Genomic DNA, 17,069 nt, shown 5'->3' on the forward strand with positions numbered 1-17,069 from the left:
AGCAGGTGCATGTGGGGCTTTGGAAGTACAGGGCAGAAAGCGCTACAAAAAGGATTGAGTAGTGAACTCTGTCATATGCTGCCAACTGGTCAAGAAAGGAGACAAAGAGCTGACCATTAGATTTGGCAAGACTGAGTTTGTTGGTAACACTGGGAAGAATAGTCACCGTAGAGTCGTAGGGATATGGTTGATGAGAGCAGGTTAAAATGAGACTAGAGAGGTGCTTCCACTTGCAGTAAAGGTAGACTAGGTAATTCAGACTAGCTCACCTGAAGACTCCCAGAAAAACTGGCCAAAATAAGAGAACATCTGCTTGTAGGAGCCTACAGGACAGTGAGGAATGGCCCATCCTGCCCAGGGACGGGAGTCCAGCATGCAAAGCAGCTTTTGCCCTGGTAGTATCTGCTGATCCTGAAGAGGCTGGAAGTTTATCTAAAGTTTTCATAGTTTCTCAGAGTTAGGGGAATAAAATTTGGAGTTTAAATTTGATTAAATCTTGGATCCAGCCTGGGAGATCCTGAAAGCTTTGGTTAGGCACACCACTGGACTACACACTAGGAGTAAGCTTGAACGGGAAGTAACCAGCACCCCATCCGTACCCCGCCCCCAGCTTTGATTGCACTAACTGAAGGACATGGGGTGGCCTAGGAAAAGCCCATTAGCTAAATTTGGATTAAAATGATCCCAGGTTATTAGTGTTCCTGGGTGACTAGAAAAAACAAAATCAAAGATAGGTAAACAAAAATACAAAACAGCACAAAAGAAACAGACTCACAAGGGCTCAGATATCATATGCTTACTATGTTTAAGGAGATAAAAGACAAAATTTAAAATTTCAGCAAGATGTGGAATAGTTCTATTATTTTATTATACTTATAATAAAAGACAGCAGTTTTAAAAAAGGAATCAAATAGAATTTTAAACCTGAAAAATAGAATAACTGAAATTAATACAATAAATTACAAAAGGACAGGAGGAAGCTTTCTGGGTATTTTTACTATTTTTATTAGGGTGATGGTTTCATCACAATTCATCAAGGCATACACCTGTAGTCCCAGCTACTCAGGAGACTGGGGCAGGACACTCTCTTGAACCAAGGAGGTCGAGGCTGCGGTGAGCTATCACCACAAACTGGACTCCAGCCTGGGTGACAGAGCAAGAACCCGTTTCCAAAAACATAAAAATTTAAATGTAAACATATAGAAAACTCTTATATGTTTACATTTAAGAAATACACTTTTTTTTTTTTTTTTTTGAGACGGAATTTCTCTCTTGTTGCCCAGGCTGGAGTGCAATGGCGCAATCTCGGCTCACTGCAACCTCCGCCTCCTGGGTTCAAGCGATTCTCCTGCCTCAGCCTCCTGAGTAGCTGGGATCACAGGCATGCACCACCATACCAGGCTAATTTTGTGTTTTCAGTAGAGATGGGGTTTCTCCATGTTGGTCAGGCTGGTCTCGAACTCTCAACTTCAGGTGATCCGCCAACTTTTGCCTCCCAAAGTGCTGGGATTATAGGCGTGAGCCACCATGCCCAGCCTGAAATACACTTTCAAATAACCCATAGGTCAAAGAAAAAAAATCACAATGGAAATTTTAAAATATTTTGAAATAAAGCTGGGCGCAGTGGCTCACACAGTGAGCTGAGATTGTGCCATTGCACTCCAGCCTGGGTGACAAGAGCAAAACTCCGTCTCAAAAAAAATTATAATATTTTGAAATAAATGATTTTGTAAATACTATGGATCAAAATTGGTCAAGTATAACTAAAGCAGTGCATGGAAGGAAATTTCAGTCTCAGTGGCATCTCTTAGGAAGAAAGCCTGAAAATTGAGCCATGTATGCATCTCAAAAAGTCAGAAGAAGGCACAAATCAAACTCAAGGAAGAAATAAAAAATATAAGCACACAAATTAATGAAATAGAAAATAAAATGGGCCCGGTGCAGTGGCTCACCCCTGTAATCCCAGCACTTTGGGAGGCCAAAGCGGATGGATCACATGAGGTCAGGAATTCAAGACCAGCCTGACCAACATGGTGAAAGTCCATCTCCACTAAAAATATAAAAATTAGCTGGGCATAGTGGTGCATGCCTGTAATCCCAGCTACCTGGGAGGCTGAAGCAGGAGAACCGTTTGAACCTGCGAGTCAGAGGTTGCAGTGAGCCGAGATCGCACCATTGCACTCCAGCCTGGGCAACAAAAGCGAAACTCTGTCTCAGGAAGGAAGGGAAGAAGGGAGGGAGGGAGGCCGGGCGCAGTGGCTCATGCCTGTAATCCCAGCACTTTGGGAGGCCAAGGCGGGTAGATCACCTAAGGTCAGGAGTTTGAGACCAGCCTGGCCAACATGGCGAAACTCGGTCTCTACTAAAAATATAAAAATCAGCCGGGCGTGGTGGCACATGCCTGTAGTCCCAGCTACTCGGGAGGGTGAGGCAGGAGAATTGTTTGAACCCAGGAGGCAGAGGTTGCAGTGAGCTGAGATGGCGCCATTGCACTCCAGCCTGGGCAACAAGAGAGAAGCTCCATCTCAAAAAAGAAAAAAAAAAAAAAAAAAAAGAGAATGGGACCCTCTCATAATAGCGAGGACTGCTGAAGCCTGAGGTGGATTATTTGAAGGTGAATAAAATTGCTAAGCTCTGGGTGAGACGGATCAAGGCCATATTTCGTTTAACAGTCTACTTGTTCCATCAGCTACTGAGAAGGGTGTGCTCAATCTTCCACTACAATGGTAGATTTGTCTCTTTCTTCCTTTAGTTCTGTCTGTCTTCACTTCGTGTATCTTGAAGTGCTGCTATTAGGTGCACACATATTTAGAATTGTTTTTCTCCATCCACGCTCTTCAAAGCAGCTGTTCCCTAAGCCCATCCTGGAGAATCATCCCCAGGTGCAGAGGCAGCCGTGCATGGGTGGCCTGGTGGCTTCTGCAAGCTGCAGGCCCTGCTTTGTGCCACAGTGAACCTGAGCAGGCACTGTCAACCCCACCTCCCACAGTGCTGGATCTTATGTGGCTCTGCGGCACTAGCATAGACTTTGGAGCCACAGAGACTCAGTTCTGTCTTGTCGGCCTAGCCCCTCACTAGCTGATGCTTGAAGGAATCCATTTTCTTGCAGCCTTAACCTCCTGGACACAAGCAATCCTCTCGCCTCGGCCTCCTGAGTAGCTGGCACTACAGGCATGTGACACCATGCTCGGCTAATTTTTCTTATTGTTTATAGAGACAGGTCCTCGCTGTGTTACCCAGGATGGTCTTGAACTCCTGGGTTCAAGTGATCATCCCGCCTCAGCCTCCTGCAGTGCTGGGATTATTGGTGTGAGCCACCATCCCTGGTCATTACTTCTTATTCTTTCCATAAGCAATTGTTCCAGTCCCCCACTCCATTCGTGTGGCCTGCGAGTCTGACTTCTTGTTCTTGGCTACTGTCCTTAGACCAGCTCTTCAGGATAGGCCCCTAGCCTTGGTGTGGGTCCTGGCAGGGGTGCTCGTGGGGCAATCGATCCTCAGTGGTGTGCCATTTCCAGAGAAGTCGGTGGGTTGCCTGCCAGGACAGCTCTGAGAGGGATACTGAGGGCATGGCAGAGAGGGGCCAGGCTGGGAGCCTGGGGAAGCAGGGAGCATGTTGGTCTGGCTCTGCAAAGCCGTGCCCTGTCTGCTGGGCTTCTTGCGTGGCATACAGCTAAAAAACTGTGAACTAAGTTGGGGCTCGGTGTTTTTCTGCATTGTAGGAAGAATGGAGCCAAAGAGAAATTGTGAGTGTGGCCATGGCTCAAGCCCTGGAGGAGGTGCGGAAGCAAAGGGAAGAGTTCCAGCAACAGGTGGGCCCTGTTTCACGCCGAGGGGTGAGGTACCCCTGCAGTCCCACAAGCAGCAGGCCCGTCCTACTGTGGGACTGTTGGAGAGGGCCTGTCTCTCCAGGATAGGGGTGGTAAACTCAGGACTCAGGGAATGCAGTCAGCTGCGTGGGCCCCTGTGCTCTCTAGGAAGCTGGGAGACAAATGTTATAAAGAAACCCTCACCTGATAGGATGCCCTTTTCTGATTTTTCAACTGTAATTACCTGGAAAATGGTCCATGCCCAGGGGCCTACTGGGCTCTAATTCTGTGAGGTGACCTATCATTGCCCACCTGCCCCAGAGGCCACGTAAGGTTGGGTTGAGTTTTTGCAGGAAGTATGGGAAAGCCTCCCTTGAAGGTAGACTTTGCATCTGACCCCAGAGCTTCTAGTTAAATGGCTTTAGGCCTTTGGTAAGTCCTTAACAAATCTGAGTCTCCTCTGATGAGGACTGTAGTCCTTCTACTTACACCTCTGGGAAACCATTCTATAATGAGGTAACATATATCAAATGCGTGTCTAGTGCTGGGGATGTTGCAGGCACTGAGGAAATGGAAGTTATGACAGCTTGTTGGGCTGGGCAGAATGGCCATGTCTCTGGTTGACCCACTGTTGGCCAGGGGGCAGTGGGAGGCGACTGCCCCTGTGCAGGGCCCCTACCAAGGAGAATGGATTTGTGCACGTTCATAAGAGCAGAGCTTAGCTGGGGGTTTGCTCTGGGTCGTGGACTTCAGGGAGGGATTCATGGTGTACCCTGGAGAGCGGGAAAGTGGAGATTTCTGTGGGAAGATGGAGTCACTGCTCGCAACCTTCCCTCTTGTTGATTTTTCTCTCCAAGGCAGCTAACCTGACAGCCATAATAGATGAGAAGGAACAGAATCTGCGGGAAAAAACCGAAGTGCTTCTCCAGAAAGAGCAGGAGATTCTCCAGCTGGAGCGAGGTGAGGAGTCTGTCCCTGGCTGAGCCTTCTCTCCTTTTCAGGCCCAGCATCCTGCCTTGTGACGGCCTTGCCACCAAGCAGCATGGAGTCACTGGGCTCACAGTGCCCCCTCCCCTCCTCCCCGACCTAGGTCACAACTCTGCCCTGCTGCAGATACACCAGCTGCAGGCCGAGCTGGAGGCCCTGAGGACCCTGAAGGCGGAGGAGGCTGCAGTGGTCGCAGAGCAGGAGGACCTGCTGAGGCTGCGGGGCCCACTGCAGGCTGAAGCGCTCTCAGTCAATGAGTCGCATGTAAGTCCCAGCTGCGCCTGCATGGGTGCTACAGCAAGATGCAGGGCAGGTGCCAAGAATGCCCCTAAGGAGGCAGCAGTGGGGACACATGGTGGACAGGACGCTCCCCTGCATGCAGGGTCCTTTCTTTGAAGTAGGGCACTTGGCCGGGTGCGGTGGCTCACGCCTGTAATCCCAGCACTTTGGGAGGCCGAGGCGGGTGGATCACGAGTTCAGGAGATTGAGACCATCCTGGCTAACACGGTGAAACCCCGTCTCTACTAAAAATACAAAAAACTAGCCAGGCGTGGTGGCGGGCGCCTGTAGTCCCAGCTACTCGGGAGACTAAGGCAGGAGAATGATGTGAACCCGGGAGGCGGAGCTTGGTGTAGCCGAGATCGTGCCACTGCACTCCAGCCTCGGTGACAGAGCGAGACTCCGTCTCAATAAATAAATAAATAGATAATAAATAAAGTAGGGCACTCATATGGCTAGGAGGCCATGAGTCCTGAAGAGCCCATCACAGATGGCGCCCCTGTCGGTAGGCAGAGGAGAGCAAACCCCTTCATCCCAGCAAAGACTAGTCGTGTGATTAGTTGTGGGCATTGGGCATTGGATCTTCTCCAGGAATTTGCTTCCTGGCCAGTTGCCTGTTGGAGCACAACAGCCCATACCTAAGGGATGAGTCTGGCTCCCCTTCCCTGTACACCTGTGGCTCAGCTTCACCTTACCTGTCCTGGCTCTCAATTTGCTGCTACCACCTTGTAGGTGACCTCGAGGGCCATGCAGGACCCTGTGTTCCAGCTTCCAACTGCAGGAAGAACACCAAATGGTGAAGTTGGGGCCATGGATCTCACACAGCTACAGAAGGAGAAACAGGACTTGGAGCAGCAACTTCTGGAGAAAAATAAGGTGAGGATGCCTTTTGCATGGCTGTTTCTGTCTCCACCAGGTCCCCACCCTCAGGCCTAAAATGACCCAGTCCATCCTCGGAGGTTTTTGTGGTATCCCCCGCACCTCCTGGCAACTATGACCCCTCTCGCCCAAAGGCCTTCCTCCTGATCTTCCATTCCTCCTGCACTGTCCTCCTCCACACCCTTCCCAGCCCTCTTCTCCCCACCCCCTGGAGAACTGGCCAAGTGTCAGGCTTGGGCAGCTGCAAGCCTGCGTGTTCCCTGCCAGCTCTGCTGTCCCCAGCCAGGCCATAGCGGCAGTCCTCTTTCGTCTGTACTTCCTTTCTACAGCTGTGGAAGTACAGCACTGATAGCTGTCTTTAAGGGTTTGTTTGGGTGGGAGGAGGGGGTTATGAAATGAAGGTGTTTGTGAACCGTCGTATAAACTTTATAAACTCTCTGGTATTTGGTAGAGGCTCAATAAATGTCATGGTCCCCACCCCTCACCCTCCAGCCTTTCCACCTGTATAAATGCAGGATCTCATTTAATCCCGGTTCTTAAAGTGTCCTGTGAAGCTTAGTATGCCAGCCGGCTATTGCTCTGGCCTGAAATTCTGCCCCCAAATTGTGTGTGTGTGTGTGTGTGTGTGTGTGTGTGTGTGTGTGTTTAGATCTTTTACAAGGGGGAAGGTGTTCATTATGTCTAATATAAAATACGGAAGCTTTGCGCAGTGGCAGTATCGTAGCCAATGAGGTCTATCTGAGGTGCGATTATTGCTAATTGAAAAAAAAATACACACAGGAAAGTGTACAAGACAAATATGTGTCTCAGTGAATTAACAGAAAGCAAACCCATGTAACCACCCCAATGCGAATCAGGACATTGCCAGCATCCCAGAAGCCCAGCCCCCTGGGCCCCTCGCAGCCCTGTCAGTCACTCCCATCCCAGCCCTTCTGGCAATGACTGCCTTTTTTCCCTAGTGTCACCTCAGCTTGCATTGCTCAACCCCACAGTTTCGTTTTGCCTGTTTGTAAATTTCCCGTTTGCCCCCTAGGACCTCCGTCCCTTGAGCCTTTGGCCTTACCAGCTGTGCTGCCTTCCTGCCTCCTTGCTCAGCGTTGGGTCTGTGTCTGTCACGGGACCAGTGCCTTCCCGACACCTGCGGTTCTCTGGCCTCTCTCCCTTTCCTCAGACTGCCCTAGCCAAGCTCTGGTTAAACTTGGGCTAAACCCAACTCTTCCCTGCTCCCTGCCTGCAGCCATGGAGCCAGACCTGGCTGGAGAGTGCCATCACCTGGGCATTCAGGTCCCCTCGAAGCTCAGGACCATGGTCCTGCGGGCAGCCCAGTGTTCCCCGCAACCCCGCCTCATCCGTGGGCCTTCACGCCCCTCACCCCAACTTCATGTCTACCTTCTCTCCTCTCTTCACCTCAACCCTGCCTCACTCACCCTGGTGCTCCTGCCTCCTGCTTCTCTGAGAAGGGACGTGCCACAGCCTCTCATATCCTCTTCCCCCACCTCCCCAAGCACTATGCCAGCTGCCTCCCCCTTCTTGCCTAGGTCGTTTTTTCTTGGAATCGTCCCATCTACTGAGAGGTGCGCCGTTGTGCAGGCACCTTATGAAAGCCCTTGGCTCGCACCCCTTTGCCCTGCTGCCGCGGCTCTGCTCACCTCCCGTGCTGACATGTTGAAACTTTCTGTATCTGCCATCTCCATTCCCACTCCTCATCTCTCTCAACCTTTCCCCCACCACTCCACAGAAAAACGCTCTTGTCAAGCTCATCAGTAACATCTGCATTGCTAAATCTAGAAGGCAATTCCTAATTTTCCCTCTGATTGGCCTGTCGGCAGCCTTGGACAGGTGTCTCTTCCTCCTCCTGAAGCTCTCATCCACGGCCTGCTCCTTCTCCGTCTCCTCTGAGAGGCCAGTCTTCTTCCCACTGCCACCCGCCGTGCGCAGGGGCAGCCCTCACAGCTCTTCTCTGCACTGTGCGCCCTCCTCTGTGATCTCAGCCATGCCCTGCGCAGCTGGCTCCCCTCCCTACCTCCCGCCCAGACAGCTCCACGGACACTAGCCTCACAAACCTGTCTCCACGTGAGCTCTAAGGTGTCTGAAACTCAAAACATCGGAAAACACACTTCGGCTTCACTGTGCTCCCTGGCTGCCATGGCCACCTTTCCCATCTCAGTAGACGGCAAAAGCCTTGGAGTTGTCCTATCTGCCTTGGTTCTTTCTCCGCCAGCATCCAGGCCGTTAGCAGATTCCTTCAGCAACCCCTTTGCACATTTCCCAGAATCCACCACTTCACATCGCTGCCACCTGCTTCAGGTTACCATTGTCTCTTCTCTGGAAGATGGTATCGGACTTCTAACTGGTTTCCCTGGCACTCCTGTCTTAGCCCTCTGATGAAACCCTGTCTCTATCGATCTCTTATGAAAGCCTGAGCCCTTGCATAGGCCCGCAAAGCCCTGTGTGGTGTGGCCCCTCATTACCCCAGCCAGCTGAGCCCTTCCTGTCCTCGTCACTCCCTCTCAGCCACAGGGGCCTCACTCCCATCAAGTACCCTCCGACCTCAGGGCCTTGGCACTTGCTGAGCCTTCCGTTTGGAAGTGCCTTTCCCTAGTCACCCTCACTTTCTTTATGCCACCCCGACCAGCCTCACCACCAGAACCCCACCCCTTACCGTGCTGCCTCTTCTCCATGCCTCTTCATACCCTCTGATACACTGCGGATTTGATTATTGATTTTTTTTTTTTTTTTTGAGACAGAGTCTCCCTCTGTCACCCAGACTGGAGTGCAATGGCATGATCTTGGCTCACTGAGACCTCTGCCTCCTTGGTTCAAGCGATTCTCTTGCCTCAGCCTCTCGAGTAGCTGTGATTACAGGTGCCCACGATCACGCCTGGCTAAATTTTTTTTTTTTTTTTTTTGAGACAGAGTCTCTGTCGCCAGGCTGGAGTGTAGTGGTGCGATCTCAGCTCACTGCAACCTCTGCCTCCTGGATTCAAACAATTCTTCTCCTGCCTCAGCCTCCCAAGTAGCTGGGACTACAGGCGCGTGCTACCACGCCCAGCTAATTTTTGTATTTTTAGTAGAGATGGGGTTTCACCATGTTGGCCAGGATGGTCTCGATCTCTTGACCTCATGATCTGCCCGCCTCAGCCTCCCAAAGTGCTGGGATTACAGGCGTGAGCCACTGTGCCTGGCTTTTTTGTATTTTTAGTAGAGACAGGGTTTTGCCATGTTGGCCAGGCTGGTCTCGAACTCCTGACCTCGTGATCCGCCTGCCTCAGCTCCCAAAGTGCTGGGATTACAGGTGTGAGCCACCGAACCCGGCCTGTTTATTGATTCTTTTCTCCCTGAGGGTGAACTTTTGTCTTTTTTGTTGCTGTTTCTCCAGCCCCTAGAACAGTGTAGGGACTCAGTAATTATTAGATGAATTACTGAGTGAAGAAAACCCAGGAAACCAAATAACATAAGATAAAGTAGCCAATGCACTTTTGGGGCAGTGTCCAGCCTCATGGTCAGCCAAGAGAATAGAAATCAAAGCCGCAAGGTGCCATTTTACAAAACTGGGTGTGTCGGAGGTCACTTAAAATGCCTCACAGTGGAGAAGTTAGAAACACTTTTGTGGTCCTCTGACTCAGTCATTCTATCCCCAAGAGAAACAATGGGGATTCCTCGCTTGGGGAAACAAAGCTTATCCCAGCTTTGTTTTAAAGTGGAAGCCCAGCCACTCAGTAAGACAGGGGCATCCCCGGGAGTTCCTGTCACATTAGACGTTACAATTAGGAGAGCTGGAGGAGGCAATGATGACTCTGATACATGAAAAATGTATTTACAATTCCAGCCACGCTGTGTAAGAATGGGGATGTGGACTGGGGGTACATGGAAGAATGCATTTTGATATATTACCATTCGGAGACTTCGAATAAATTTTTATTTAAAACCGGGCGTGGTGGCTCATGCCTATAATTTCACCACTTTGGGAGGCCGAGGCGGGCAGATCACCTGAGGCCAGGAGTTCGAGACCAGCCTGGCCAACATGGTGAAATCCGGTCTCTACTAAATGACAAAAATTAGCTGGGCGTGGTGGCACACGCCTGTAATCCCAGCTACTCAGGAGACTGAGGTGGGAGAATTGCTTGAACCCAGGAGGCAGAGGTTGCAGAGAGCCGAGATCGTGCCACTGCATTCCAGCCTCAGGGACAGCGTAAGACTCCGTCTCAAAAAAAAAATTTTTTTTTCTCTATATTATGAAGTTTTTAGTTGAGAAAATGTCTCGGCATGTCTAGTGAATAATGGAATGTGTATGGAATGTGTAATAAGTGTAAGGCTCATAATACTAATTAAACATCAAAGAAAATTAGCCAGGCGTGGTGGTGCACAGCTGTAGTCCCAGCTACTCGGGAGGTTGAAGTGGGAGAATTGCTTGAGCCCAGGAGTTCAAAGACTGAATCCAGCCTGGACAACATAGTGAGATGCTGTCTCTTAAAACAAAAAAGGCCAGGTGTGGTGGCTCATGCCTGTAATCCCAGTACTTTGGGAGGCCAAGGTGGATGGGCCACCTGAGGTCAGGAGTTCGAGATCAGCCTGGCCAACATGGTGAAACCCTGTCTTTACTAAAAATACAAAAATTAGCCGGGCGTGCGTGGTGGCGGGCACCAGTAATCCCAGCTACTCAGGAGGCTGAGGCAGGAGAATCGCTTGAACCCAGAAGGCAGAGGTTACAGTGAGCCGAGATTATGTCACTGCAATCCAGCCTAGGCAACAGAGCAAGACTCTGTCTCAAAAAATAAATAAATAAAATTAGCTGGGTGTGGTGGCACACAACTGTAATCCCAGCTACTCTGGAAGCTGAGGCAGGAGAATCGTTTGAACCCAGGAGGCGGAGGTTGCAGTGAGCTGCACCATTGCACTCCAACCTGGGCAACAAGAGTGAAACTCCATCTTAAAAAAAAAAAAGAAGAAGAAGAAAACAAAAATGAGTCGGGCATGGTGGTACATGCCTGTAATCTCAGCTCCCCTAGAGGCTGAGGCAGGAGAATCACTTGAACCCAGGAGGCGGCGGTTGCAGTGAGCTGAGATCGTGTCATTGCATTCCAGCCTGGGCAACACAGCGAGACTCCCTCTCAAAAAAAAAAGAAAATATTTTCCAAATTATTTATCTAAAACTGGATGTTGACGAGTCGTGCAGAAAAACCGTGATCTTTTTAGGGTGTTCAAAATAAGCATTGCAGCTGGGCGCGGTGGCTCACGCTTGTAATCTCAGCACTTTGGGAGGCCGAGGCGGGCGGATCACGAGGTCAGGAGATCGAGACCACGGTGAAACCCCGTCTCTACTAAAAATACAAAAAAATTAGCCGGGCGTGGTGGTGGGCGCCTGTAGTCCCAGCTACTCGGAGAGGCTGAGGCAGGAGAATGGCGTGAACCCGGGAGGCAGAGTTTGCAGTGAGCCGAGATAGCGCCAGTGCACTCCAGCCTGGGTGACAGAGTGAGACTCCGTCTCAAAAAAAAAATAAAAATAAAAAAATAAGCATTGCAGATTATTAATGTATTTCAAGAGAGCAAGAGTGATGAGAACGGTAAGTCCTCGCCTAAGTATCCTACTTGGGGATCGCAGCATAAAAATCGAATTTTGAGGGCAAAATCTATGGTCCAGAGCCTTTTCCACCTGGGCTGTATGTGGAGGACCAAGCCCCCGGGAAGGGATGGGCGGCGCTGGGGCACGCATGTCTACACAGAGGGACTGTGGCCCCTGTGGGACGTGGAGACCCAAGCGTGTGAAAGCAGTGGCCCAAGAGGGATGACGGCCCAACAGTCGTAGGCACAAGCATGCGACAGCTGAGCACCAGCCTCTCAGGATGACTTCTCAGGGCAGAGGCTCCTCACAGGTGTACAGAGGATCCTGTGGGATCTTTGGGTCTGTTTCCTTTGGTGAAACATGCATCTAATGATTGACTTTCTGTGGGGTGGGGCTTGTCACAGACCATAAAGCAGATGCAGCAGCGGATGCTGGAGCTCCGGAAGACTCTGCAGAAGGAGCTGGTGAGTGCCCGCACGGGAGCTGGCCCCACTTCCCAGCACTCCCCCTGCTGCCTGTGCCCGGTCCTCCTGAGGTCCCTCGCTGCCTATGCTCCCCCCACCCCCTAATTAATTGCAAGGGGTCGCTGGGCAGTCCAATGTTAGCTGGTGGGACAGCCTGCCAGCCTGCATGCACCTCTGAAGCAGCTCCGTGGCCACAGCCCTGTGCCTGCCTTCTCTGAGCCTGCATCCTCATCTGGAAGTGGGGTTGCCTGCCACGCCAGCGCAGCGATGCTCTAACGTGCTTGGCCTGATGCGGGATGCGAGCAGCTTCAGGCCCCAGGGACATGTTTTCTTGCCATGGATAAGGGAATGTCTGAATTTCCCCAAATGATGTCACTCCCTCCTCAAGCCCATCTGGAGGTGCTTCCTTCCCAGGTGGGGCCCTTTTTGCCCTACGATAGTGATCATAGTTTGGACCAGGTGAACCTCCCGTGTGATTTTTTCCACCTGCCTCAGAGGGTTCAGTGTAGCATCTTTCCCACTGGTTTTTCAGAAAATCAGACCCGATAATGAGCTCTTCGAAGTCCGGGAGAAACCTGGACCTGAGATGGCAAACATGGCACCTTCCGTCACGAATAACGCTGACCTGATGGATGCCCGCGAGATCAACTTTGAGTACCTTAAACATGTGGTTTTAAAATTCATGTCCTGTCGCGAATCCGAGGTAAAGGGCTTTTGGGGTGTCTTTTGGGTATTGAGGCCCCGCCCTACAGTCTGTCCTGCAGGGACCCCTGCCCAGCCTGTTTCTCCCTTTTCCTCGTACATCCTGATTTGACGCCCTTGTGGGCGCCCAGTCATTTCTCCTGCTGGCGTTGGCCTGCGGAGTGAGCGGCTGGCGGGAGAGGCTGTGCAGGAACCGGCTCCTGGTGGGAGACGTGGGCTCCACTTCTAAATCCTGGCCTGGGTGCTGAGGCCAGAGGCCGGAAGCCGGGAACGGAATCCGCCCATCACTCCTGGGTCCTGCCAAAGGGTAGGATAGCTGCTGGGGTAGTTCCCTTAAGCCTGCCAGGCCCCCGAGGATGCAGGGGAAGAAAGAAACTATCATTGCTGCCAAACTTCAGAGTGCCAGAGCGTCACCCACCACCTGGTCCTGCTAACCAAAGAAAGCAGGAAATGCCATGTAGCTCCCCCGACCCCACCCTGCCTCACCTCCACCAAGGCCCATGGCAGCAAAACTTAACTGTGTTTCAGGCTTTTCATCTTATAAAAGCTGTGTCAGTGTTGCTGAACTTTTCCCAAGAGGAGGAGAACATGCTCAAGGAAACTCTGGAATATAAGGTAGGGTTCTCTGGTCTACTGTTCCAGCTTCCAAAATATGTCATCAGTCATCCCAGCAGTAGCAGTTTAAGACCCCTTAGCCCCACACCCGAAGGTAGGTACCAGCACAGCTGCATGATCAGCTTGGCTGCTTTTGGATGAACTTGATCCAAGCACTTTTTAGCGATGACATCCTTTGTGCCCAAATGTCTGTGCTGTACTTAACCAACAGGCCACGTATTTTTCAAAGCATTTTCATTGATAGCGCTTTATCGAGAGCCCCAGGTCTGGCTCAGCACTCAAATTCCAAAAGCGTCTGCCTAAATGCTCTAATAGGAAAAAATACCTACAGTTCCACTATCTTGTTCCTGTCAACTCAGTGTTTTTCTCTCATTTCCCTCCTGTACTGAGCGCAGGTCTGCAGACTAGTTACTGGCACCATCTTCTTGCTCTGCTCAGAGCCAGAGGCAGGATGCGTGGGGGGCAGGAGTGACAGGCTCAGGGGAGGGGAGGGGCAGTTCAGTTTCCCTGGCACCAAGTCCTGACTTGCATCTCAGAAGCCTTTTCTGTTTCAAATGCAGATGTCATGGTTTGGGTCGAAACCAGCTCCCAAGGGCAGCATCCGGCCGTCTATCTCAAACCCTCGGATACCATGGTCCTAGAGGGGACTACCCAAGGATGGAGCTCCATGGGTTGACACTTTTTCTGTGAAAAGAACACTGACACACCAGTCTGGGTGGGTTTTTAATCACTGTAACTGCAGTATTTTGTACAAGCGTCTAAACATTGTTTACAAGACTAAGGCCCACTTCCCTGCAGGCTGACCTGAACCTCAGGGGGTAGCTGATCCTGTCATTCTGGTCACCAAACAGGAGGGTCCTGGCACTACCCAGATTTCCACAGTGCTGCTAATATCCCAGCTCCAGCCAGCACCCCGTCTGCACCTGAATCCTCTAACTTCACGTTAGCACTTACAGCTGAAGCCATCAGCATGCTATGGGAGGTAGAGACGGCTCTTTGAGATGGTGCCCGGCAGGCCAAACCCACCTGCCTCTGCCAGGAACAGCCAACTCCATGGGAACTCTATGGGAGTGGCTTTTAAAAATTCAGATGAGTTAGAAGCTTTTTATCCCTTCCTCTCAAGAAACTATTCTTTCACCTTGTCTCTCAAACCACCTAGAACTTTAGAGGATCCATCTTTAAGGGCCAGTGTGGATGAATGAGGAATACGCAACTTTCTGACGGTATCTCCACTTTACTTAAGAAAACTAGCGGCCGGGCACGGTGGCTCAAGCCTGTAATCCTAGCACTTTGGGAGGCCGAGGTGGGCAGATCACGAGGTCAGGAGTTCGAGACCATCCTGGCCAACATAGTCAAACCCTGTCTCTACTAAAAATGCAAAAAAATTAGCCGGGCGTGGTGGCGGGCGCCTGTAGTCCCAGCTACTCGGGAGGCTGAGGCAGGAGAATGGCGTGAACCTGGGAGGCGGAGCTTGCAGTGAGCCGAGATGGTGCCACTGCACTCCAGCCTGGGGGACACAGCCAGACTCTGTCTCAAAAAAAAAAAAAGAAAACTGGCAAATATATGAAAAGACCCTTAGTACCAAATACACTCAATTGCCTTTTTAATGAATGTACTTGTCTTGGATAGGTTGCTGGTAAACCATTTTAAACTATTTTTTATAGCTGAAGTTCTTCACTACTATAAACATGTCTTCTGTACTATAAAATCCATTTAACTGGTGTTCTTAAAATCAGAGCGTCCAGAGGAAATTCTTCCTAAAACTAGGATTCCTGTTCCTTTGTCTTCTCACTCGCACTCTGGCACTGCTCCCTCTGAAGTGCAGTGGGATCTCGTGTGCTTTGTCTTGATTCTGTGCCGCGCTACCACTGGGCGATGCAGATCACCTGTCTTCTACTGAAGGACAGTCCGCTGTCTCCAGTGGGGGCAGCAGCTGTCCCCCAGCCTTGATGGAGACATTGGGGCAGTCTGCCTTGTGTGTGGAGCCACTCTCTCTCCCTCATCCCACCCCAAATACTTAAAAGACACTACACCCAGACGGCGCCCAGCTGGCTGCAGCACTTGTAGCATGCACATGACTCTGGTAGTAACCAACAAAAACTTGTTTTATGGATTCCTCGTTACTGAGGAAAGGGAACATGCTGGTTCTGGAAAAGCCACAATATTGAATCTAAAAGGAAACCGTTTATTGTTTGATGACAGTTTCACTGGTTAAATAAAAATCTAAATTAATAACTGGAGCTCCTAAATTTATTATCCATTATCCAGCGATGGAAAGTTGTACTTCTCAATCATGCTTAGGGCCAAAATAGGTATATAAAATGTGTCACAGAAAAACACGTATTTGCAACGTTAACCTAAGGAAATTTCCATGAAGAACCAAGCCAGGGCAGCATCTCCTTAGTCCCAGCTCAGGCTCTCTGCCTTCCAGAGGCCCCTTCTCCAGTGACTAACCTCCTCATCTGGCTCCTCCTTGCAGACAGTTATCCCTTGTTTAGAACACGAATTTCCATTTACCTGGTGGGAACACGAAACAGGAGTCTCTTCTGTTTTGCAAGTTTGATGGGTAAGAGGTAGCCTTTTTTCAAAGTAGGATTTCCTTTTTCAACTGTTCCAGGAAAGAATCTCAGACTGGGTAGCTCACAGCCAGCCAAAGGCAGCTACATTTCCACAGAAGCCCGTCCGCTGCCTCCGTGGCTTCTCCAGCCACTGAACTGGTCCCACACGCACCCCAGGCCCCGCTCCTCGGCAGTTTTAGGTGTAGCTGTGGGGCCCATTCCTAGGTCTGTACTCACTTTAGGAAGGCTTCACTGATTAGGCTTTTCTCCTGCATGTTGAATTTCTTTCAGCTTTAAGAGGAAGAGTGGAGTAAATATTCTAAGTGATTTAATGCACTTTGACTTGTATAAAACTTTCTGTGTTAGCGACGGTATCTATAGCCCTTTATACGAGCGATGGATCTTGAGCTCTCCTTCCATGTTGTAAATAATAGGGATTGTATTCTTGAAAACTGCTGTAGAAAATTCATCTGTGGTGCAATACACTTTTTGATTAAAGCTCTTCAATCCAGATGCAACTACAATGGATTTTACTAGTTTGGTGTGTCAGTATTTCTTTGACTCATTAAATCTGGTATTTTGTGTCTCATATTTAACACTCCAAGGCCAACTTCAAGGGCTAGAGAATGTTTGTCTTTCAGAAAGAACCTTCCCAGACTGGATTTGGGTGAATAAATATACGTAATTTAATGAAGCCAACAGCCTCATTCTACCCCCCAAGAATTGCAGTGGTTCTGCAGAGGGGCTGAGGAGGGGAGAGCTGTGGAGGGGAAGACTGTGTCACTTTGGTCAAAGTCTGCATCCAAGGCCTGTATGACCCAGAGGAGCTTCCGGAGTGTGAATGGGGCCCTAACCTTTAACAGAATGCAAGCTGCAGTTACATGTGCTGAAAAGGAAAGAAAAGCATTTTTGCCCTTCAGAGAGGCTGTTACTGGTTACGGAGAACAAAATTATGCCATCTATTTGCTGATTGCTCCCCATTTCTGATGTTTAGTTCTTTAAAGAAAACTTGTTCATGCAGCAGTGATTCTGCAGCACAGCCAACCCAGCATCAGGAGACGTGACCAGGCACATTTGAGGCCCCACCCTCAAGAGTCCAAGTGCAATCCCACAAACTGAAGACTTTTAAAGCCTAGATCAATCATTAAATGTTTGGCACTTTATTAAATAAGCTCCAAAATTAATTACATACAAATCAAAGGAGTAAGAAACA

The 17,069-nt window shown here is 50.1% G+C and overlaps 1 protein-coding gene and 1 non-coding gene across 14 annotated transcripts in view; both read left to right on the plus strand.

The window, feature by feature from the left end:
* Positions 1 to 16,392, plus strand: part of GOLGA1 (golgin A1) — a 64,468-nt gene extending 48,076 nt beyond the window's left edge. For all 13 annotated transcript variants that reach the window (XM_063635996.1, XM_063635997.1, XM_063635991.1 and 10 more), the window contains 8 exons: positions 3,723 to 3,812; positions 4,667 to 4,769; positions 4,900 to 5,060; positions 5,808 to 5,951; positions 11,922 to 11,981; positions 12,514 to 12,684; positions 13,212 to 13,298; positions 13,859 to 16,392. In XM_063635996.1, coding sequence (XP_063492066.1) covers positions 3,723 to 3,812; positions 4,667 to 4,769; positions 4,900 to 5,060; positions 5,808 to 5,951; positions 11,922 to 11,981; positions 12,514 to 12,684; positions 13,212 to 13,298; positions 13,859 to 13,939 — 897 coding nt within the window. In that variant the 3' untranslated portion in view covers positions 13,940 to 16,392. The remainder of the gene's footprint in view (positions 1 to 3,722; positions 3,813 to 4,666; positions 4,770 to 4,899; positions 5,061 to 5,807; positions 5,952 to 11,921; positions 11,982 to 12,513; positions 12,685 to 13,211; positions 13,299 to 13,858) is intronic.
* On the plus strand, positions 6,653 to 6,790 carry LOC129480031 (U4 spliceosomal RNA). Its single transcript, XR_008656924.1, has one exon. It is a non-coding gene; the product is annotated as a U4 spliceosomal RNA (small nuclear RNA).
* Positions 16,393 to 17,069: the final 677 nt, after the last annotated feature.

Source organism: Symphalangus syndactylus, chromosome 3 (assembly GCF_028878055.3).
Source record: "Symphalangus syndactylus isolate Jambi chromosome 3, NHGRI_mSymSyn1-v2.1_pri, whole genome shotgun sequence".
Taxonomy (NCBI): Eukaryota; Metazoa; Chordata; class Mammalia; order Primates; family Hylobatidae; genus Symphalangus; species Symphalangus syndactylus.